The 23,967-nt window shown below is 35.6% G+C and overlaps 1 protein-coding gene across 1 annotated transcript in view; it reads left to right on the top strand.

Annotated features, from left to right (window-relative positions):
- The window catches only part of Nep1 (M13 family metallopeptidase neprilysin 1), a 275,024-nt gene that overhangs the window by 68,743 nt on the left and 182,314 nt on the right, over positions 1–23,967 (top strand). The window contains exon 5 of the mRNA XM_090394673.1: positions 12,452–12,631. Within this exon, the coding sequence (XP_090250799.1) occupies positions 12,452–12,631 (180 nt within the window). The remainder of the gene's footprint in view (positions 1–12,451; positions 12,632–23,967) is intronic.

The following is a 23,967-nucleotide window of genomic DNA, read 5'->3' as shown; positions in this document are numbered from 1 at the left end:
GGAAAAAAAATGTACTTACCTGAGACCTTCCCAGTTTTTAATATGTTCCAATAAGTCAATAGGAGTTCCATAATGTGAGTAGTAATGCTGTATCATTGTTTGGAGAACATTTTCTTTTCTTTTTTTTTGTGAGAGCCATTCCAAGAAGGAGATGTGAATAACTAATAAAATAGGAAGAACAGTAAAAACAAAATTGATTTTTTTTTAAAAAAAATATAATATATACATGGTCCTAGAATGGTCCTTTATATTACTCATATAAATTTTTTTTTAAGTTAAAAAAAAAAGATGTTGTTTACAGAGTTATTTTTTTTTAATACAAAATATTCTGTATTGTCCAGCATACAGCTACTTGCCAGCTGGCAAAATTGAGCATATTTGTTGAGCCCTGAGTATATCTAATAGGATGTCAGTATAGGCCAGGAAATATGGAGATCACTGATTGTAAAATGCTTAAACAAATTCATTGAAATATAATGTAAAAGGAAGGTGATCCTCATGTGAGATTTTAATTATAAGAATGAATGTGGACTGCAAGGAAGAGACAGTACTGGAAACAAGGAGAATGAATTTGTTGAGGGATAACTGTCATGTGAGGAAAGCAAAATGAGGTTTTCAGGTGTTGTATCTGGTGAAATCACAGATTTCAAAGGTATGCTGCCTTTTGGTGATAGTGATCATAAGGTAGTCAAATAGGAACAAGTCATTGTCAAGAAGGTTATACCTGAAACTATAAGGGAGAATTATGAGAAGCTCCTTAGTCATCTAGCATCAGTATGTTGCTAGGTTGATGAGTTGTGCAGAAAAGATGTTGACAATGCATGGGAAATGATAAGGTAGCATCTGATACAAGCAGTGCATAACTGAATACCAAGAGTTAAGCAAATAAATAGAGTAGGAGTGAGATGGATGAAGAGTGAAATCAAGCAAGCAGTACGGCAAAAGAAATTATGAAGGAAATAAAAGACATTTTATAACGAACAGATGCATGAAGAATATTAATTGCAGAATAGAAAGGTGAACATGGTAAGTATGGTAAAAAAAAAAACGTATAATGTGAGAAGAGATTGGCCAGTCAGGTCAAAGATAATCCAGGGGAATTCTGCTATGTGGCAAGCAAGAGGAAGAATAATTTCAGAAGGGTAGCAGTGGGGGATAGTTATGGAAACAAAGTGACCATAGCAAAGAATATAGTTGAGTTATTTAATGAACACTATCAGTGTATATCATGCTGGTGTAAATGATGCTGCAGAAGGGAAGAATCAGAGGTGTATCAAGTCTTGTTGCTTAGGTTAGATGTTAATAATGCTGTGGGAATGGAGCACATATCACCACATATTTGTAAGGTATGTGCAAAAGCGTTTCCTTCACCTGGTTATTTAATGAAAGTCTCAGTGGGGAAAGAAGTCAAAATATACTACTCCAGAAGCAATGTCATTCTTGGACAGAAGTTTCCATTTATAGAAAATGGAAACTTCTAGTCTGTATATTTACAGTTGTTAAGGTTTGGAAAAACTGGTAGGAGTAGAACAGCTGATTTGTTTCAATACCATGAGTAGGCATAATAATAATAAAAACAAACTATTTTTCTTCCTTTCATGAAATCTGAAATCCAAATTAATGCATTCCCCTTTATTCTAGTATCGTATGCAATTTTTATTAACTTTTGTCTTGTAGGCAGCTGTGAGATCCAAGAATATTGCTGTTGTCTTTGGTGGTTTTTCTTGAAAGCCATCTATGACTGATTGGCAAAGATAAAATAATTGATCTTCTGTGCTGTGTTGAGACCTGTATGCAGTTTGGTAGAAGTTGATCTTGTTATTTTCTAAGAACTAATTCATAAGTCTGGTATGTATTATTCTTTCATTTAGTTTACAGAGAGCGCTAGTCAAAGCAATTGGTCTGTAGCTTTTATAGTCACTAGGGTTTTCGTTAGGTTTTAGTAAGGATATAATGACTGATGTTTTCCAGATTTTTGGTAGTTTAGCTGCATTCCAGGAGATGTTAAATATCTTCAGTACAATATGTTTCTAATAGTTGTTTGTATTTAGGCCAATTTTTAATCATATGTCGAAAGATAAGATCAATTCCGGGTGATTTGTCAGGGTCAATTTGACTAATTGCTGTTTCTAATTCTGTCATTGTGAGGTCCTGAGTAAAGATGTCTTCAGAAGGATAGGTTCTGGATTGTATTAGCAGATGTTTTGCAGTTTTCCTGCACTTTTTTGTCTTCTTTGTTGTATTGCAGCTTGCTTGCATTAGAGTAATGTTTGGCTGGTAGATTTGCCATCTGTCTGTTTGTTGCTGCAGTATTGGTTCCTGCAGTATTTGAAGAGTGATCAGTATCTGGAAGTGTAGCATTGTTTAATAATCTGATGATGTTCCATTGTTGTGAATCTTTTCTTGGATCTAGTCTATTGAGAATTCTTCCCACTTTTTTGTTTGCAGTTAGAAATTTCATCTTCTATGTTTTGAGTTAATTCTATTAACTTCTTTCTGTTGTCTTCCGTATTATTTTGTTTTAACTATTTGTTGATAATATCTCTTTTAGTGATCATAGCATTGATATTGTGATCTTTCCAAAATGGAACCCAATTGTTTTTCCTGAGTCCTCTGGGAATTGAATTTTTTGCAGCTTTCTGTATGTTGTTAGTTAGTTCTAGTAGTTGCTGATCAAGTTCTTTACTAGTGGGTGTGGCAGTACAATATGTTTCTAATAGTTGTTTGTATTTAGGCCAATTTGCTTTTCTGAAGTTCCAAGATCTCTTTGTCTGTGGTTTTTGGTCTAGCTGCAAATTAATGGCTGTGATAATAGGTATATGATCATTGATGGCATTCTTTTATATTTTCCACTGGGTAAGACTTGCAGTTGCATAATCTATTGCTGTGATATCTATTGCTTATTCTGTGCCTGTTGTTTTTGTTGTTTATGATCTCAAGGTTTAGATCATCGATCTAGTTGTGGGGAGCCCCAAATTGGGCTTTTGGCATTTAGATTTCCTAAAAGGATCTTTGTGTCCGACATTGTTTGACTTAGTTGTTGAAGTAGTTCTGTATTTATATCTGTGTTGTCTGGGTGATATGCATTGACTATTGTAATAATGCGTTTTTGAGCCTCTGTGTTACTATTTATACTGCTGTTTGTAGTTGATACGATTTCTTTATATTTGATTTGTTTGTTCCGTAGGAGTATAGCTAGACCTCCACTAGATCGATCCGGTCTGTCTTTCCTTAATGTCGAGTAGCCTTTGATTTGAAGCTTCAGATTTTGATTTAGTTTTGTTTCTTGTAAGCATACAATGTGGTTGTTATTTTTGTATAGAATGTTCTTAAGTTCTTCCATCTTTTTTGAGTACGTTGGTGTTTAGCTGAAGTATGTTGAGAGTCCTTGTAGCATATTTCTCATCGAGATTCCAGACTGTAGTTCTCGATGCTTTGGCTACCCTGGATGCTGTAGTAAGTTTGTGATCAGAACAGATGCTCTTCATGGAATTGGGTTTGCCAGAGCCCCATTAGCCAGCAATTTTCAGGGTTCTCTGCAGGGTTTGATGTAACAATCCAAGTGGAGAGGGCAAAAAAAAAGTGGTAGCAGGGTTAAACAAAAGAAAACTTTGGTAAGATACTAGAAAGTTTTCAGGGTTTGATGTAATCATCCAACTCTATATTCAATAAATAATTGAATAATTCAATTAAAGACTTAGAAAGATGGGCAAAGGAACTTAAACTACAGATAAACCCAGAAAAACAAAACTGAACATCTTCTCCACTGATAGAAAAAATAGACACAATTACAACCCTCAAATCAAAATATATAATACCAAAATAGAAAAAACAGAGTTTCCAAAATACTCAAGCCTAACCCTAGATACTGAACTGAGATTTACAACTCATATTACAAATATATCTAATAAAGCTCTTAAAAAGCTTAATATCCTCAAAAGGCTTTGTGGAACAAAGTGGGGTGCAAAACCGAAGACACCCAAAACTACATATATGGCACTCATTCAACTCACTATGGAATATGCCTCCATCAAACTGGAGCCCAGTTTGATGGAGCTCCAAAAGAAAAACTTGATAGAGTACAATCAAGAGCAAAAAAAATTATCATAGGTGCAGTCTCATCCACAAATAATTTAAAAGCTCAACAAGAGTGTGGGCTTCACATACTAGAAGACAGAAGAAAACTCTCCACAGTTAAATTCACTAACAGAAGCAGGAGCCACCAATAGGATCACATTTCACTCAGGACTTTTGATGCCTGGACAAGAAAATCTAGACTAAAGTGATCATCTACATTACAGTATGATCATGAAATTAGAAAACAGATTAACTTAGAGCACCTATCCATTGAAATAAGCAAAGAGCCATTCTTTTCCACTATTCTACCAAAAAATACAATGATAAACTTAAATCTCCTAGAACCTTGTTCAAAAAAGGACTCGCAGCAAGAAAATAAAAGAAAAGGACTTGGCACTATATATCACTTAAATAATCTAAGCCATGTTATTGCCTATAATTCATGAATTACTAACAGCCTTAAATTTGAAAATAAGAACTGCACACTGCAGTGGATACCAGCCCATGTAAATATGGAAGCCAATGAAATAGCAGACAGACTAGCCAAAGAAGCAAGATGCTTACCTCAAAAATTACACCCACTATCACTAACTGATGCTAACTCATTCACCAAAATAAGATTGGTAAAACAAACCATCAAGAAGAAGAATGAAATCAGTGAAATTAATGAAAATAGAGAAATAACTGCAATCATCACCAGACTAAGGTTGAAACATTTTAAAGGCATGAAAATTCATCCAGACAGTAGTAGGAGCTATGAAACATGCAAAAACTACCCAGGAATTGAACTAACACCTGTCCATATTTATTCTTGTCCAGCAATTGCTGCTGCTCTACAGAAAATTGACAATAACCCTAGAGAAAAGCTCTACTCCATCAAAGTTCAAGAGATTCCCAAAGCAGTTCTACAGATCCAAGGTCATATCTAGAAGCTCTTCAATGGACTCAACAACAACAACAAACTATAAAATGGAGGAAAACTCATGCTAAAACTTATTTATTTGTAGAATTTTTGCCTTAGTTTCATAGGCATCTTCAGTATTGAATTACAGAATGGCAATTAAACAATAAATAAGGGTAATAAATAAGGAATCAAGAAAAAGAATTTTGGCATTTGAAAGAACCTTGTTACAGGAAGATTCTAAGAATAGGATGGGTACAGAAAATCACCAGTGAAGAGCTCTATCAGAAGATACAACCAAAACAGAATCTAATGCAGAAGATTATAAAATGGAAGCTGCAATTATTTGGACACATCTGTAGAATGAGTGAGGACCAGAAGATAAAGACATTTATTTTGGTATTTTGGATGGTTTCAACAGAAGAGGTAGACTATACAGAGAATGGATAGACGATATAAAAGACTGGTGTGGAATGTGTATACAAAAACTGCGACACTGTGCACTGGACAAAGAAAGGTGAAAGAAGATAGTGAAACTGGCATCAGACATCAACGGGCAGTGAGCCCATGGTTCATGATGATGATGATGAATTAAACAATAACAGAAAATTCAAAAATTGCCACCTAAGTAGTTGGTATAAGATAACTAAAATCATTAATATTTTCCTACCATCAGAATTTTCTGTTATTGTTTAATTGCTGTTCTATAATTCTGTATTGAAGATAACTTAGGGAAAAATTCTAGAAATAAATAAGTTTCTCATCATCAACATTAAATTCCTGACATCTACCCTCAAGGGGTGTACAGGATATGATAGTACTACATGAAAAAAATTACATCATTACTAACTTCCTATCTACAATTTTTCCCCAAATCAGTCTGTTACCTGTCAAGACTCCAACATTATCAGATCTTATATTTCTCTCATCTAAGGCACTTTGTACCATATCAATCCACCTATATCTTGGTCTTCCTATGGGTCGTTTTGCTGCCAACCTGGCAGAGAACACTTGTTTTGCTAATCTTTCCTCGCCCATTCTGTTTAAGTGACCATACCACCTGAGATTAGCTCTGCTAACGCATTCCTGAATGTTGACAATGTCAAGTTCTTTCCTAATATCCTCATTTTTAATATGATATTGCCATTGATGCCATCTGTTCACGCCTCTAATCTTTCTCAAGACTCTCATATCTGATGTCTCTAGTCTTTGGTCAAGTGTTTTACTTCTGACCCAGCTCTCAGATCCATAAGTTAAAACTGGTTTGAACACTGTCTTGTATACAGCTAATTTAGTGTTCTGACTAATATCTCTCTTATTCCATATGAATTTATTCGATTGACTTCCTACCATACCAGCTTTGTTGATTCTGTTATCTATTTCCATATTTAATTTACCATCTTCAGTAAAAAGCGTGCCCAAGTAGCTGAAATGTTTTACTTGTTCCACAGATTCCCCGTTCACAACACAGTTGACATTTTCAACGATTCTACCTATTTTTATTGTCTTTGTCTTTTTAATGCTGACCTTCATACCAAATCTATTACAACAGTTATTCAATTTAGTCAGGGAATCTTGCAAACTTGTAGTAGATGTATTTAAAAGTATAACATCGTCTGCATAATAAAGCAAAGAGCTGACATTAACATCTCCAATTCTGATATTATGTTTAATACCACTTTCCTTCATAATGTGATCCATATAGATAATGAATAACAGAGGGGATAATGTACATCCTTGTCTCACACCAGATTTAATATTAAACCATCTTCTTGTACTTCCTTCAATTCTAACTGCTGACTTACAACTCAAATAAACACTAATATTGCTTGATATAATGTCCCATTGACACCATATCACTGTAACGTATTGAATAGCTTCTCTCTTGGCACCTTGTCATATGCCTTTTCCAGATCTACAAAACTTAAATACAGATCTTTGTTATATTCCCATGCTTTCTCAACTATTTGCTGTAAAGGGAAGATCTGATCCTGACTGCCTCTGTTTGGCCTGAATCCAGCTTGTTCTTCACCGAGCTTTCTTCCACAATTCTTCTCAACCGTTTCTCAATTATACTTGCACAGATCTTTCCAGGAACACTCACTAGGGAAATACCTCTGTAATTCTCACATTCAGTTTTATTTCCCTTTTTATATCTGGGTACTATTAGAGCTCTACTCTAATCATCAGGAATTCGTCCCTCAGTTCAGGCTTTCTGAACAATGCAGTGCAGCCACTATAAGACTTTTATACCACCATACTTCAGCATTTCTGGTCAAATATCATCTACTTCTGCTGCCTTTCCACATTTCAAGCCTTTGATGGCTTTTTCTACTTCAAGTATGGATATGTATTCCTGACTGTATGCCAGTTGAATGTTTTTTACCACTGCACTATCACTGCTTGTTTCATTTAGCAATTTTTCGAAGTAATTACTCCATACTTCAAGGATATCTTTTTCTCCCATCTTTCACGTCACCTTTATCATCTCTAACTCCTTTTACAGCACTCTTTCTTCCATTTCTAAGCTTCTTCAACAACCTCCAGAATATCTTACCACCGTCTTGATATTTATTTTCTGTGTTCTTGACAAAGTCCTCCCATGACTTTAGCTAGTTTTACACAGTGTTTCGCTTTCTTACATTTGTCTCTGTATTCTCTAAGAGCACAAGCTGACTTATTTTCCAGGAGCTTTTGATATGCTTTCTTCTTTTCCTTTACTGCCTCTTTAACTTCCTGTGTCCACCATGGAGTTCTGATTTTTCTATCCTTGCAGACAACCTCACCACATGCCTCTCTGGCTGAATCAGTCAGGGTTTTCTTCAAGGTTTGGCACTGAATCTCCAAGGTTTGGTTCCTGTTCTCAAACTCTTTCATTTTTTTCCAATAATCTTTGTGTATTTTAGTCTACAGTTCACTTCTGAGAGGTGCTCAACTTTTATTCGCTTTATCAACAATATCAATGTTATTGTTGATAACTATGTTATCAACAATAACATAGTCAATGAGACTTTTCTTATTCCTTGCCTCTTCTCTCCATGTGAATATGTGCACATTTTTATGTTGGAACATGGTGTTAGTAATAACTAGTTCATGTCCTGAGCAGAAATCCAACAGGTATTTGCCATTGTTATTAGCTTTGCTCTTTTCTCCAAATTTTCCCAAAATATTTTTGTATGTCTCACAATCATTTCCTACTCTGCTATTTAGATCCCCAACAAGTTCAACTTTTCCTTTTTCATTGTGTCAGTTGCTTTGTCTAAAGCATCAAAAAATTCCTCCACTTCTTAGGGAAACAATGAGACATAGGCACAAATAAGTCTCATTGTCCAATTCCCCATTCTGATATTTGCCCACATCACTTTACTTAAGACTGCCTCCCATTTAACAAGATTAGCCTCATATTTTGTGTTGAATACTATGGCTACTCCTGCTTTTCCTTGATTGTCATTTCCTGAATATAACATTTTGTATTTATTGCTCAGAAAGATCTCACAGTTTTTGCCTTTTTTTGTTTCAGTCACCTCTATTATGTCGATCTGGTACTTATCTAATTCCTCAGCTAGTTCCATTTCTTTGCCATTCAGGCTTCTTATGTTGATAGTACCGATCTTTAACTCTGGTGATGTTGAGTTGGGGTGTGCTTTCAGATTTGTTCCAGTAGCTGACTTTTCGCTGTTCGCCCTGGTTCCTTGGCGAAAACAATGGGAGCCTTGTTTAACCGGGTGACGCCCCAACTGGCATGAAATTTTGTCATGTTGTACCATCATTTTGTATATTGGTTTAAGCCAATAAGAATATAATTTGGTCAGCTAAATCCCAAATTGCCAGCTCATCCTTGTTCGTTCAGTATCTGGGTAGATACCCAATAGGGTGTACCATGAGAAGGTGAGGATTGGACATTAGGTCAGAAGCCCTGGTCGGTTTTCCGCATTCCTTTAAAGGCTATGTGGAGGTCTCCTCTCAGTTATACAGCTTTGACCCTTAAGCACCCCAATAATAAGTTTCTTCTGTTTTATAATTTGTTGTTGTTAGAATAGAGGATTGAATTGATAGATATAGGATTTCTCTGTGATGGGCAGCATAGGTTTGTGAAGAGCAAGTCTTGTTTTAGCAGTCTACTTACATTTTATGATAAGATGATAAATGTGTTGGATAAGGGAGATTCATATTCAGTGATATTCTTGGACTTGACAAAGATATTTGATAGATTACCATATGTTAAGTTGGTGTATAAGTTGCAGAAAATGGAATTGGATAACAGATTTTTTTTCAAAGGATTGAAGATTGGCTTTCTGAACGATGGAAATTTCTGTAAATGGAAACTTCTATCTAGAATCATATTTGTGCAATGACTCTATTTTGCCTTCTTCCTTCTACTCCTTAGTAATCTTTCTCATTGTATGACCTTCATGAAACAACAAAGTTTGTTGGTCATTTAATGAGAGTTTTAGGTTCTTTAATGATTGTATAGCAGAAGCCAAGGGCAGAGCAAACTTTTTTCCAAATTCCCCAAAAACATCATGAAAGAATATCTAATTTTATCTGGAATATTGAACTGACTAGAAAGAAATTTTCTCACTTAACCTGACTTCCCAGTTTGTCATTCTGTGGGCAAGATATAAATTAATCTGCTTGATGCTAGAAATTTATATATATTTCCTAAAATTTATTATTTCTTGAGCATCTCCATGGAGTAAAGAATTGTCACAGGAGAGCCACTCTAACCATAATACCTATTATATATAATACTATAATACATATAATACCTATCATACCCCATTCACCAACAAAGCACTCACAGCCATCTCTGTTAACCCATTCACTGCCTTCCAAGCAAAAAACTAATCTTACCATCCTTGTTAACAACACTCTTACACAATTTCCATGGGTGAACTCTTGTTCTCTCCCTTCTTGCCATGTATTGGTAAAAAAAAAGTATTCAATGTCATTCCCCTAAAACCGCTTTAATAACTTGTATCTTTCTGTCGTGTCTCTTCTTTTTCACCATCAGCCAACAAACCTTCAATCTCTCATCATAGGGAGCATTCTGTATGCCTGCCACTAACTTGTTAACTTACTTCTGGATCTCATTTACACTCACATCTTCATCTCCAAGAAATCCTGGCAAGATCTATGTGAAGTAGTCCAGTTGTAGCCTTATAGAATCCTTACAGAGCGGAATAATAATCTCCCTGTCTATGCTTCCCAGTGTGTGTTCTTCAGCAACCATATTATTTGATGTTCCTTTTCAGTTGCCTTCACAGTATGATCACTAAACTTCAATACCCTGTCCATGATTACCCCAAATCCATGGCTTCATAAATTTTATGCAGTCCCCAGTTTCACAAGTGTATGCAGTTTGTGATCTCTTCATACCAAAGTGAATGACATTACACTTGGCCACATTAAACTGAAATTATTTTGCCATCTTTTCACTCACATAATACCTTCCAAAAACTGAAACTCAAATGAAACAGTGTGGTCAGAGGAATGCCAATTCCCTTGCACATTCTCTTAATAAACTGGCTGATATTCCATCTAATCCCATGGTAATGTTCACATTCAAGTTCTGCAAAAATCATAAACACCTCCAATTCATCTACATCAATTACCTCAATGTCATATCTGACTTGGAATATCTCTACCTGGATGGTGTACACTTGCAAAATAATCACTCAGCAATTCAACTATTTCAGTTGTTTCTGTTATCTTTATATCACACACACTTGTTAAAGTCATTCTTCCATAGTATTTCCTCCTTTTATTTTCCATATAGCGAAATAACTTTCTGGAATTTCTTTTGGCTTCATCTGCCAGTTTCCTCTTATAATTGCCTTTAACATTCCTTACCATATGGGTTACCTTTCTGTGCCATATACTGCTCTCATGACTTGCTGATCTTTTTCTTTTCTTTTTCTTTTTCTTCTGAAGCTTTTTCTTTATATTTGTTCATCTCCCATGCACTGCTAACATCTCTTCCCTCCAAATTCTTATGCTACTCTACTGTAAACTGATGCATCAATTTATAATAATCACCTGCTTCGTAATACTGCATATACCTCTTCTTAACAGAAAAAAATTCTTCATGTCTGGCAGTCTCCCAGGTCATGACCACGTGATCATTTTCCCCAAGTGGAGGTAGTGTTACCTTGGTTACTGCTGAGTTCTCTGATGCTTTGACAAAATTAAAAATTCTATTTCCTACTTTTCCTGTGACTATTCCACCCTTCAATCTATATTCCCATGGTTGAAGTCCTCCATTATAATTACTCTCTCTCTCTGCATCCCTGTTCTCCTGATGTATCTATGCTTTTGACTTTAGTTTCAATTGCTCTGCCACCAGTTAGGGACAGGACTCATGCTGTATTGACATGGTCAGTAGCAAATTGTATGAACATTTCAATTAGGAAAGTTTACATGCTAAACTTCAAAGTTAGAAATTATTATTGTACGTTTAATACAATGACCAGCTTTTAACAAACTCATGCTTACAATCACAGGAAATACTGCTGTTATCAACCCACTTCTGGATCTGGTTCCAACACCTTAACTACAACTCCAGATACTAGATGTACTTTTTGCAGCCCACAATCTATCTTCAATTTATCCTCAAAGGGACCATTCCACAGCCTATTAACCATCTTGTTCACTCTCCTCTGGATCCTCTCCACTACTTCCTCATCCCCAAGAAATCCAGGTGACTAGACATGATCACAGTAATCCAGATGTGAATGTGTCAAGGCGTAATAAAGAGGAATGACAACTTCCTTATCTCTACTTGTAGTATCATATTCTTCAATAATCAAGTAATCTTACGAGCTACCATGATAATCTCAGCAGTATGTCCTCTAAACATCAACTCCCACTAACAATTCCAAATCTCTAATCATCTCATCTCTTTCCTGGAGTACAGATCATTAACGTGTTACACAGCTTGTAATTTATTTATCTACAAATGTATAACTTTACATTTCTCCACATTAAACTGACGTACATTTTCTTTTGCTCATACTGTCAGCCTATTTAAATCATCCTCATCTCCGTGATTAACTATTACTCTACCCAATTTTCAATCATCAGCAAAAAACTGAATATTTCCCTTCAGATTATTTCCTGCATCATTTATGTACAAATTAAACATCAGTGGTCCTAGCACAGAACCTTGTGGCACACCACTAATCACTTTCTTTCTCTTTATTATAATTGAAAGTTCTGTAACGAAACATAACTGTAGTATTATTAATAATTTTGGTCTTCTCTTGCAATAACTAAACTGTTATAACCAAATGAATATTCTGTTTTAGTGATTCGCTTTATTAAAGTTTGTTAAAGTGAATTTCCTTTAGAGTATCATTGATTCTATGGAATTTGGGGTAGGACTGGTTTTTACTAGTTTGTTATAATAAGCGAGTTTGTTGTAACAATGTTTACTATACAGCATCTAATTTTTGATCATTATTATATATGCAGCTTGATCAGATGTCCTTTGGCTTACCAAGCAGAGAATATTTCCTAAAAGATAGTAGTGAAAGAGAGAGACAAGCCTATCTGCGATTAATGATTGAAATAGCTGTCTTACTAGGAGCAGAAAGAGAATATGCTGAAGAAGAAATGAGTGAAGTTCTTTATTTGGAAACAAGACTAGCTAATGTAAATTCTGAATTTTTTTTTTTTTGTTATTGTTCTCCAACAAAGTGTTAATATATGTATTTATAAGCTCTCATATAATTTACCATAGTTAAATAGAAAAAAAGAATTAAAAAAAAACTAGTATTGTAAATTAATTTTCTTAGAAAACAAATGCCAAAGCATATAGGATAGCATATTATATATATATATATATATATTAATGAAAAAAAATTAAGAAGAGTACTAAATATCCATTATTGTTTCATAGCCAGGTAGCAAAACAGGTTTGCCTTGTAAAAGTTTTGAAAAGGAAGAACTTATGAGATTACATTCTTCAGCATGAGAGTTCTTGGTATTGCTTACTTAAATGGTGACAGACTCTGCTCAGGAGTCCCTATATTCATCATCTATTAGTGCTTTTATGATTTCACTGAAATGATAGTGTTTCAGATTTGTTGGTCCACATCAGAGACCAAGCTGAAATGTACTGTAGAATCAGCAACACTGCTGAATAACATGGAATAATCTCCTGTTTGGAAGGTGTATTTTTTGAAGGTGAACTCTCTCACCTGGTATTCAAATCATATTTATAGAATAAAAGTGCCTGGAAGACTTAATTTGATATCAGAAACTATTAAAAGTAACGATAATAAATATCCTTTATTGTTGCCTGGTCAAATAGCAAAACATTTCCTAAGAATGTAACTTTTAATCATGGCATTCCATAGTATTGAGAACATTTTTGCCTAATTTCTTATGCAAACCAACAGTTCAGGCAAGTAAAAAGCTTAATCAAAGGTACTAATTGAAGGCAAATATATAAACTCATAGTAGAATTTGTCATCTTTTTCAGTGGTACAGTACCAAAGCAACTTTCATACAAAAGGCTGTAACCTCTAAAACTTTCAAAACTTGTTAAGTTCCAAAGTTTCTAAAGCCACTGATATCCTAGAGCCTTTGGAACAAGAGTTGCATTGGATTATGCCATGTAAAAGATGAACTTTATCAGGAGCTTATATATTTGCCTTTTATTGGTGCTTTTGATTAAGGGTTTTACTGGCCTGAACTGTTAGTTCTCATAAGAAGTTAGACAGAAATATTATGGGAGCAAAAATATTCTGGATATTATGGAATCTCATGATTTGAAGTTGCATTTTTCATAAGTTAACTCTTGATCTGTTGAGGAACCCATGATAATGAAAAAATAAGTGATATCAGCAGTGAAACAGCTGCTAAAAGGAAAAGCTTCTGGAGCTGATTGAATGGCACTAGAGTTATTGAGAGTAGCTGTGGATGAAGTAGTGAATATATTGACTGAAATTTGTCAGCAGGTTTGGAACAAAATATACTGGCCTAGAGATTCGATAACATCAGTATTCATCCCCCCCCCCCCCAAAAAAATCCCAGTGACTGTAAGAATTATAGCACCATCACTTTAATTTCACATGCAAGTAAAGTTATACTGAAAGTGATTCAACAAAGGCTGGAGCCATATGTGAATAGAGAAATGTCACATGAACAGGCAGGCTTTAGGGAGAGATTGAGGAACTAGAAACCAGATAGCAAACATGAGATAGATTATGGAAAGAACAAGATAATTCAGAAGGAAGTATTCATCTGTTTTATTGATTATAAGAAAACTTTTGATTGCTTGGATCACAACATACTGTGGATTGTAATTAGATCAATGGGAATACCTGAGCATCAGTGGAAAAAGGGGCATGGCAGGGTTGTATATTATCATCCTATCTTTTTAATATTTCTAGTGAATATATTATGAGAATGACTAACTTGGACAAAGTCCCAGCTGGAATTAAGATTGGTAACAGAAAAATAAATAATTTAAGATATGCAGATGATACAACCTTCATAGCAGAAACTAAGGAAGAAATGGAGTGGTTGATTCTATTGGGTTAAGTGGGAAAGTAAGGCTTAATTTAAACATCAGCAAAACAAGAGTGATTGCTTCTGGAAATTTAGTTGAATTTAAAATGATAAAATAGAGATCATTGAAAGCTATGATTTACTGAGGTCCAGAATCAGAAGTGATGGTAAATGTGAAGATGAAATAAAAAATAATGGCATTTTGTGGACAAACTCCAGTTAGAAGCAAAATAGTTATTAATAATAAAATAATAGAACAGATAAATACTTTCAGTTATCTTGGGTGTGAAATATCATATGAAGGAGAAAAAGACATAAAATTAAAAACTTCAAAATTTTTACAGATTATATGCCTGATAAATAGAACATTCAATCCAAATTTAGTACAAAAAGAAACACACTTGAAAATATACAATACTTTAGCAGTGCCCATATTATTATATGGCAGTGAAATTTGGACAATAAACAAACAAGATAAACAAAGAATAAAAACAAGTGAAATGAGATTTATTAGAAGAACTGCAAAATACATATTATTAGATCAAAAAATTAATGAAGACATTTTAAAAGAACTAAAAACAAAATCAATAGAAGAAAAACTAAACAATTATAAACAAAAATGGATTGAACATGTAAACTGAATGGCCAACACCCAACATTCCAAACAAATACTAAAATATAAGCCAATTAGACCTCAAAAAAAGAATATTGGATGGATAATGAGACCGGAAAAGACCAATATGGTCTACACCCATAATTAGTGTTATGATGATGATGAAATAAAAAGGAAGATAGTCATGGGGAAAAAAGCTATGTTAAACCTGACAAAAATTATGAAAGATAGAGGTGTGAATAAGGCCATGAAAGTTAGAATTGCCAAAGCAATGGTGTTTCTAGTAATGATGTATGGATGTGGAAGCTGGATTATTAAGAAGAAAAATAGAAAGCGAATTGATTCATTTGAATTATGGGCATAGAGGAGACTATTACGAATCCCATGGACTGCAAGAATGATCATAAGAAGGTTTTAGAGAGTATAAAGACAGAATGCTCCTTGGAGGCAATGATTGATTGCTATACAGAAGTTGATATACTTTGGACATATTATGTGAGCAGATGAATCATTGGAAAAGGCAGTTATATTGAAGGAAAATTGAAGACATGAGAAAAAGAGGAAAACTGCAAAAGAGTTGGATGGAAAACATGAAGGAACTTACTGACTTGAACTTACAATTGCTGAAAGGAACAAGACACCAAGTGGAATGTAGAGCCTTTGTTCACAAGATCACCGAGAGTCGAAAACAACTGGATGGCACATCACAACACAACTGTTGATTAATCATAATTCCTAGATGCTGAGAACTTATAGTACACACCATTTAACAGGTCACCAAAATCCTTAATCAAAAGAAGTACTAATAAAGGGCAAATACCAGCTTTGCAGAATTCAGCTTCTTTTAATTGATGCAAGGCTGAGGTTGTATGCTTTCTTAAGCTGTTGTTCACTTTTGAAACATAGGAAGTTTTACAAGTGAACAAGAGATAATGAACAGTAATATATGAAATATATGAAAACTTGAATAAATGGATATTTATTATCCTTTCCTTTCACAGTTCCTGTTTATAAGTCTTTTAAAAGTTTGCTTTTATGAAGAAATAATAATTATTATTATTATTAAGAGAGACCTCCAGGGAGTCAGAGACTCATCGAGGGAGACCACATACTACACACACCAGCTATCATACTTATTCTTGAATTCATTCACACTGCTCTCACAACATCCAAAGGCAATCCATTCCAACCATGCACCACCCTCTCAGAGAAAAATCTAACCCTCACACCCTTCTTGGCTGCCTTCATTCTCAGCTTCCAAGGATGCCCTCTCGTCCTTTCCCCACCCTCCACAATCAAAATCCTATGATCCTTTCAGAAGTTTGTAAGTCTCAATCATATCATCCCTCTTTCTCCTGTTTGCTAGTGTCTGCAGTCTACAAATTTTTAATCTGTCTTCATAATCAGTATTCCACAATCCTGATATCATTTTTAACACTCTCCTCGTACTCTTTCTATCCAGTATATCAGAATCACAACGGAAACCAGGAGACCAGACCTGCGCACAATAGTCCAAGTGAGATTTTATCAAGGCCTTGTAAAGAGGCAAAATAACATCCTTATCTTTACATGTGAACATTCGTTTCTGCATTGCAATTATTTTTTGAGTTGTATTTGCAATCTTTGCCATATGGCCACTGAACTTCAACTTCTTATCTATTAACACTCCAAGATCCCTACCCTAATCCCACCAATATAATACAACATTAGATATCTAATCCAATGTTTTACAACATTGTCATGCCAAAGTGAAGGAGTTACATTTACTGACATTGAACTGACACCCATTTTCCCATGCCCACAATTCCAGCCTATTCAAATCATTCTGCAAAGACTGCATATCAGCATCATTCCTGATTACCCTACCTATCTTTGCATCATCAGCAAATAACTGTGTGTCGCTTGTCAAATCCTTCCCAATATCATTAATGTACAGATTGAATAACAGTGGACCAAGCACTGATCTGTGTAGTACACCACTTGTTACTTTTAACCTTGCAGACTCAGATCCCCCGTATACCACTTTTTGACATCTGTCAGTCAGCCATCCTTTTATCCACTAATATTGTATAACCCAAACCCATTTTCTCCAATTAATGCAACAGTCTATCATGCTGTATTCTGTCAAAAGCCTTAGCAAAATCCAAAAGTATCATGGTGTATCCATTCCCCTTGTCTAGTTCAATGGTAACATTGTTATAGAATGTGAGCAAGTTGCTAAAACATGACCTTTCCTTAGTAAGCCTGCGTTGTTCATTGCAAAGTAGAGATTCACTATCAACTATTTGTGAATGTGGGCCCTAACTAATTTTTCCAAAATCTTCACCACCACCACTCCCGAGATACTAATGGGTTGATAGTTGGATACATCAGTCTTTGCACCAACCTTTTGCAATGGAATTACCATATATTCCTTCCATTTCTGCAGATTCTTCCCTGTTCTGAAACTCATATTAAACATCCTGGTCAAAGGAATGGCCAGTTCAGCTGAACACTCTTTTAGCACACATGCTAATATTCCATTAGTCCCTATTGCTGAATTCTTATTCATTTGTGCAACAAGCTCTAATACCTCGGCCTCACACACGTGTTTCTTCATCTAGTGAAGTGATAACAGTGAGCTCAATGTTGAGCTCACTGTTATCACTTTCACCAGGTTGATAGTTTTTAATGAAATGGGCACTCATTAACTGAACAACCCCTTCTGCATCTGTAACCCTCACTCCATCTGGATTTAGAAGAGTCATTCTTTCTTTTACTTGCAGCATATCGATAGAATTCTTGTGGGTTGTCTTTAGCACGCAGAGTCAGTTTCTTTTCATACTCAGACTTTGCTTTCCATACAACAGTTGTGACTATTCTAGTGACTGCTGCTTATAACATTCATAACGGACATCATCCTTTTGCAAACATATTCCTCCCATATTGTCCTTTTCATATGAATCTCTTGCTTCATATGATTACACATTCATTTGACTCCTACTCTATTTATTCTTCGAACTCTCGGGACACATTTTGATACCGCATTTAAGTATTGTTTAAATGCTTCCCATGCACTGTCAATATTCTTTCCATCCAGCAACCGATCCCATTTCACTGAACTCAGTATACTTCTCAGTTGGTCATAATTTCCTGCTTTGTAGTTCAGCATGTAACCTTTTCTGAATGGAACATTCATAAACTTAGTTAATTCCCAAGTGAGTACTACCGTATGATCACTGTCACCAACTGGAGGTAGAATAGTTATGTCTTTAACTGAAATGCCCTCTGACACTATAATCAAATCTAACACTATTTGACCTCGAGTTCCTTCTGTCACATGCTGCTTAAAGTTGTCCTGCAACAGCTCAATAAATGCATTTTCATTCTTCTCATGAGATTCTACTGCTACCAATCAGTATTTGGATAATTAAAGTCTCCCATTATGATTACTCTTTTCACACTCATCTTTTCTATTTGGTGATGCATTTCTTCATCACTAGCAACTGTTCCATCAGGTCTGTAACAACACCTCACTATGTAATTTGTCTTGTTAGATTCCACCTCACACCAGATGGCTTCAAACTCACTGCCACATGAAATATTGTTAGTAGTATTACTACACTCATAGGTCTCAACTGTAACTGGATTTATGTCATCCAATATCATTAGCAGCAAGCCTCCCTCCTCTCGTATCCTCTCTATCCTTCCTAAAAATACTGTACCCATGACACTCAATACCAGTTTGTAGGTCTGATTCTGATAGCCCAGTTTCACTAATACCTACAATCTTAGGTCGCAACATATTGACTAAGGCAACAAACTCTACATCTTTGTTTCTGATACTCAGTGGCACACCCAGGGAGGGGACCAGGGGGCCCTGGCCCCTCCCAAAAGAAAAAGGAAATAAACACTAGAAAATTTTCCAAAAATCTTTTCCTAATTAAAATTCATTTTTTTATTTATGTCGTGTCTTCTATTTCTATACTACTTATCATGTATTGGCGATCACTGCAGATGCTCAGTCATAGGTTGTATGCAATGCGTAGTGTGTATTCGTAAATTGTCTACTCAGCTCCCCCCCCCCCCCCCCCAGATTAAATCGTGAGTGCTCGGGCTCCACCTCAAGATTAAATCCTGAGTGTGCCACTGCTGATACTCCCTAGCTTTCGTGTACAGATGTACAGATATAATAATCTACCTGAATGTTCTTTTGTATACTCTTGTTTGCAGTCTGCCTGACTGCAGCTCTCTATTATTCTCTAATGCCTTACACATGTAGACATCTTTGCACACATATGATGGGTTCGAACTGGACGAACACAAACTCGAAATCATTCTCGCCTCGTCAACATTTCCATGACAAAGCCCATTTCCCATCATTAACACAGTTATATAACACTGTCGCTCTTACACTCACAATCACACCATTCCTTCCTTTATAATTTAGTTTCCCTGATTCTCTGTGTTAGGTCTCATACCAGTTATTAGTTTTTCTAGACTCCTGATACTAAACGCATTCGGGTGTAGGCCATCCCTCTTGTACAAATCCAATCTTCCCAAAAATTCACATCCATTCCTTCTACATAGCCTATGCATCAAATCATTTGCCATCATAGCCCTTCTTTTTAATTCATTTTTATCATAGCGAGGTAAAATACTAACGATTTTCACTTTCTCACTCTTGCCTCTTCCAACAACCCTTTCATGTCCTCTCTCATACTGAACTTATTGGCAGTTCAGTCATTCATACCTACTACAACTATGATTTCGTTTACTTTTCTTTTCTGTTTTTGAATTACTTGTGTTATATTTTTAATTTTCGCTCCAGAAAAACTTGGTGCCATTTTAAACGTATACTAAATATTGAGATATCTTAGTAAAAATATATGATAAAATACTAAATACACTATAAAACACTAAAATCTACACTAGTATACTACAAAACACTAAAATCTACACTAGTATACTACAAAACACTGATTTTCTAAGGGAAAACACAATAAAAACAGACAAAAAGCACCAACTTTACTAAATTTGCCGACCAATCACAATTTACCCAATGTTAGTGGCGGCATGCACATATTATTGTTCTGTGATTCCATTCTTCTTCTTCTTCTGCAGCTTATCCCACTTAAGTAGGGTCACTGTTTCTAATGAATCTCCTTCTCCTCCTGTTCTGTGATTCCCTCTGCCAAAATATCAGAAGTATTAATTAAAGTTATTGTAATTAATATTTAGTATACATTGTAATTTCATGTAAAATAATAGTTAGTTATAGCTATAATGAAAAATCATAAATCCTGATATTGGCTTATAGCATCATCAGGAAACAGCACTAGAAAAAAACAAATGATATAAGCTCTGAAGACGATCCACAAAAACAGTTCTTTTTTTAAAGACAAATAAAGGATGAAGGCGTGTGTTGTAGTGTATTTCACAGGACTCATAGGTGATTATAGACAGACATAGTAGAGGTCTGATGTATGGCATGAATGGATCGAGTAACATCCAAAATGTTATGCTTATTGAGGCCTTGGTTTTTATTTAGTGTCATGATATCAGTAGATTTTTTTTATTTTTAATAAAAAATTTAATGAATGTATTCCCAAATCTCACTTATTCAAACAGAATGTTAGAAAATGTAGCCTATTTTCAAGACATATTTGACACAAAATCCTGGAAAATCTAAGATGAACATATAGAACTCGAGATGCTACCTTCTTGTTATTTATGATAGTATACCACTCAGAAGATAGCAAGAGATAGTTAGCTCACCTTTCACTGGAATGCTTTTATATTTTTTAAAGATATATTATATTTGGAAAATATCCTTTGATATGAGAAATTTAATTTGGTTCACATTCAAACCACTTTTGAAAACCCAAGTCAGATCCCTTTCTAACCTTCTAATAAAGCATTAATGAAAAATTTTCAATATCTCATTTATCTTTCATTAATTTTCATCAGAAATGACTGTGGAAGAATGACATTGTGGGATAAAAATGGGAATAGAGTGACTGATGCTGAGGACTTAGTGGAATTGTTCAATGAACACTTTATTGGAGTATTTCATCCTGGAGGAGTCAGTTTGAATACTAGAGGGATACAGCAGGTTCGAGGTTTAGAGATGCAGGAGGAGAGTGTGTTCCACATACTGAGTACTCTGGATGTTAGTAAAGCTGTGGTACTGGATGGTATTTCAGCATGAGTTTTGAGAGAATGTGCTATGGAACTGACAGTGCCTTTGACCTGGTTTTTCAATGAAAGTCTGGCCACGGGAAAGGTGCCCATGGAATGGAAGGAAGGTAAGCTAGTGCCATTGCATAAGGGCGGTAGCAGACTGGAAGTGTCTAATTTTTGGCAAGTTTGTGTGTCATTAGTAGTTAGTAAGATCTTGGAGAAAGTAGTGAGGGACCGTATACAGCATTGGGCAGATGAGGGTAATGTTATCAGTGAGAGTCAGCATGGATTTGTGAAGGGGCGCTCTTGTTTTAGCAATATGCTAGCCTTTTATGATAAAATTATAAGAGCATTAGATGAGGGAAAGGCATATACTGCCATTTTCCTAGACTTAGCAAAGGCATTTGACAGGGTGCCACATGATAAGCTGATATTCAAGTTGCAGCACATGGGTCTGGATGTCAGATTAGTCAACTGGATTCAGGATTGGCTGTCCGATAGGTATCAGAGAGTTGTGTATGGTGGAGCAATATCAAAGAGGCAGAAGGTTACAAGTCGGGTTCCACAGGTCTCAGTACTTGGACCTATATTGTTTAACCTTTATATCAATGACATTGTCCGTGGATTGCAAGGGAATATTCAGTTGTTTGGGGATGATGCGAAGCTGGGAAGGGTTATTAGTAATAGTGCAGATGTGGTAGCCCTGCAAGAGGATTTGAATAAGCTAGATAGATGGGCAAATAAATGGGGGTATCAGTTTAATGCAGCAAAATGTAAGGTCTTGAGGTTTGGGACACATCGATTTGATGCTGCATACTCTATGGGAGGAGTTAAACTGGTGGAAGTAGGAGAGACAAAAGATCTGGGCTTGATGATTGATAGAAACCTGAAATTTAGGGGACATATTGCAAAGGTAGTGAAGGTAACGCAGAGGATTGCTGCAATAATGAGAAGGACACTGTGCTGCAGAGATAAAATGGTTATCATTCCGTTGTATAAGACTCTGATCAGACCACACTTAGACTATTATTCTCAGATCTGGTCTCCAGAATTTGAAGGGGTTAAATTAACTGTGGAAAGGGTACAAAGGCAGATAACAAAGAGTGTACAATGTTAGTTATGAGGATCGGCTGAGGGAGTGTGGACTGCAGAGTTTGATGGATAGAAGGAGGAGGGGTGATATGATTGAGACTTTTAAACTGTTGAGAGATGGTTACAGTGTTGACACTGGGGGAGTTCTTTTGCTTGGTTGAACAGCGGGAAGGAGTCATGACAAGGGGCCATCTCTGGAAGTTACGAAAGGAAACTGTGAGAAAGAGGGTGAGGAGTGGTTCCTTTGCATGGAGTTGAACCATGGAATGCATTGCCTGATGGAGTGGTGAGAGCGAGAATGGTTAATGCATTTAAGGAGTGGTATGATAGACTTTGTATCCTAGGAGGGACCTCCCTCGATGAATCTTGATAGACTTGTGTTTCTTAGAATGGACCTCCCACGATGAGTCTTTTGACTCCATGGAGGCCTATATAATAATAAGAATAATTAATTTAATTTAATATCTTGATACTAGTAACCTGCCATCAATATTTTTCATGATTATAATTTGCTGAATTCACCAGCACTAAGTATTACTAGTACTATGTTCTAACACAAATTGCCCATCAGTTATGTGATGCATGGATGGAAAAGGAAACATAGATGAGGTCACGATTTGTGTTACCTAGAGAAGAGTTGACATCTATAGTATATTTGGATGGAGAGGATGGTTATGTGATCTCATCCATGTTTGCTTTTCTTCACTGATTGTTCTTCTAGATTGTGTCCTTGCTCAGACCTACTACATACCACTACTTGAACTCTCTCTCTTTTAAGGGCATGTGACAGAAAGGTTACTCATTAGCTAACCTAGAATCCTCCTTAAGCATTACCATTAGGTCCAGTGTAATAATCTCTAGTAGCCAGTCTGTGAAATAACCATTTTAAACTTGTACCTTCAAAAAGGAAAAATGTTGTCTTTCTCTCTCTAATGCCTGAGATAACTCTGAAAATATTATTTATATTGCATACTAGAAAAAAAGAGGAAAAAGTAAACTGGATCTATGCTATGTAGTCCAAAAACTGTTTTTGGTCACCTCAGGCCTCCAGTAAGCAAAGCATTTTTATGAAAAAATTCCATCTATCATATCATTTATATTGCAATGCTGCAAGACATCACCTTTCCTCTGAGAAGTGTGGATGCTAACACTTCCTACATTGGTTCACTCCTAGATTGTATTCTCTAGCCTGAACTTTATGCTTATTTACTGAGAGATATATCAGGGCTACTAACAGGCCTACGAAGGCAGAGTTAGAGGATTTCATTGCTGAATACTAATTAGACTTCATTATGGTTCAGCATACATCACATCAATGGTGGGGATCTGAAAATTATTTTACTGCTGTTTTAGACTTCTGAAGTTTGTCTTACAAACATGAAAGTTATATTAGACATGTCAAGAAGGATATGTACAATCCCTTTTGTGGCCAAAAGAGATTCAGGCTTTATTTACTGGCATCAATGTTGTCGCAAGCCTCATTACAAGAGGTAAACACTACACAACACAATCTATCATACAATTCCTTAAATTCATCTTCCATTTCCACTTTCACCACCCTCTCAGACAATTTATCCCATGTTCTACCACTTTCCATGCAAAAAAC

This window comes from Typopeltis vanoorti, chromosome 6, assembly GCF_054136105.1.
Source record: "Typopeltis vanoorti isolate ZY-2024b chromosome 6, IOZ_Tvanoo_1.0, whole genome shotgun sequence".
NCBI classification, from domain to species: Eukaryota; Metazoa; Arthropoda; class Arachnida; order Uropygi; family Thelyphonidae; genus Typopeltis; species Typopeltis vanoorti.
Note: the sequence above shows the minus strand (reverse complement) of the source record. Positions and strands in the feature narration are given on the sequence as shown.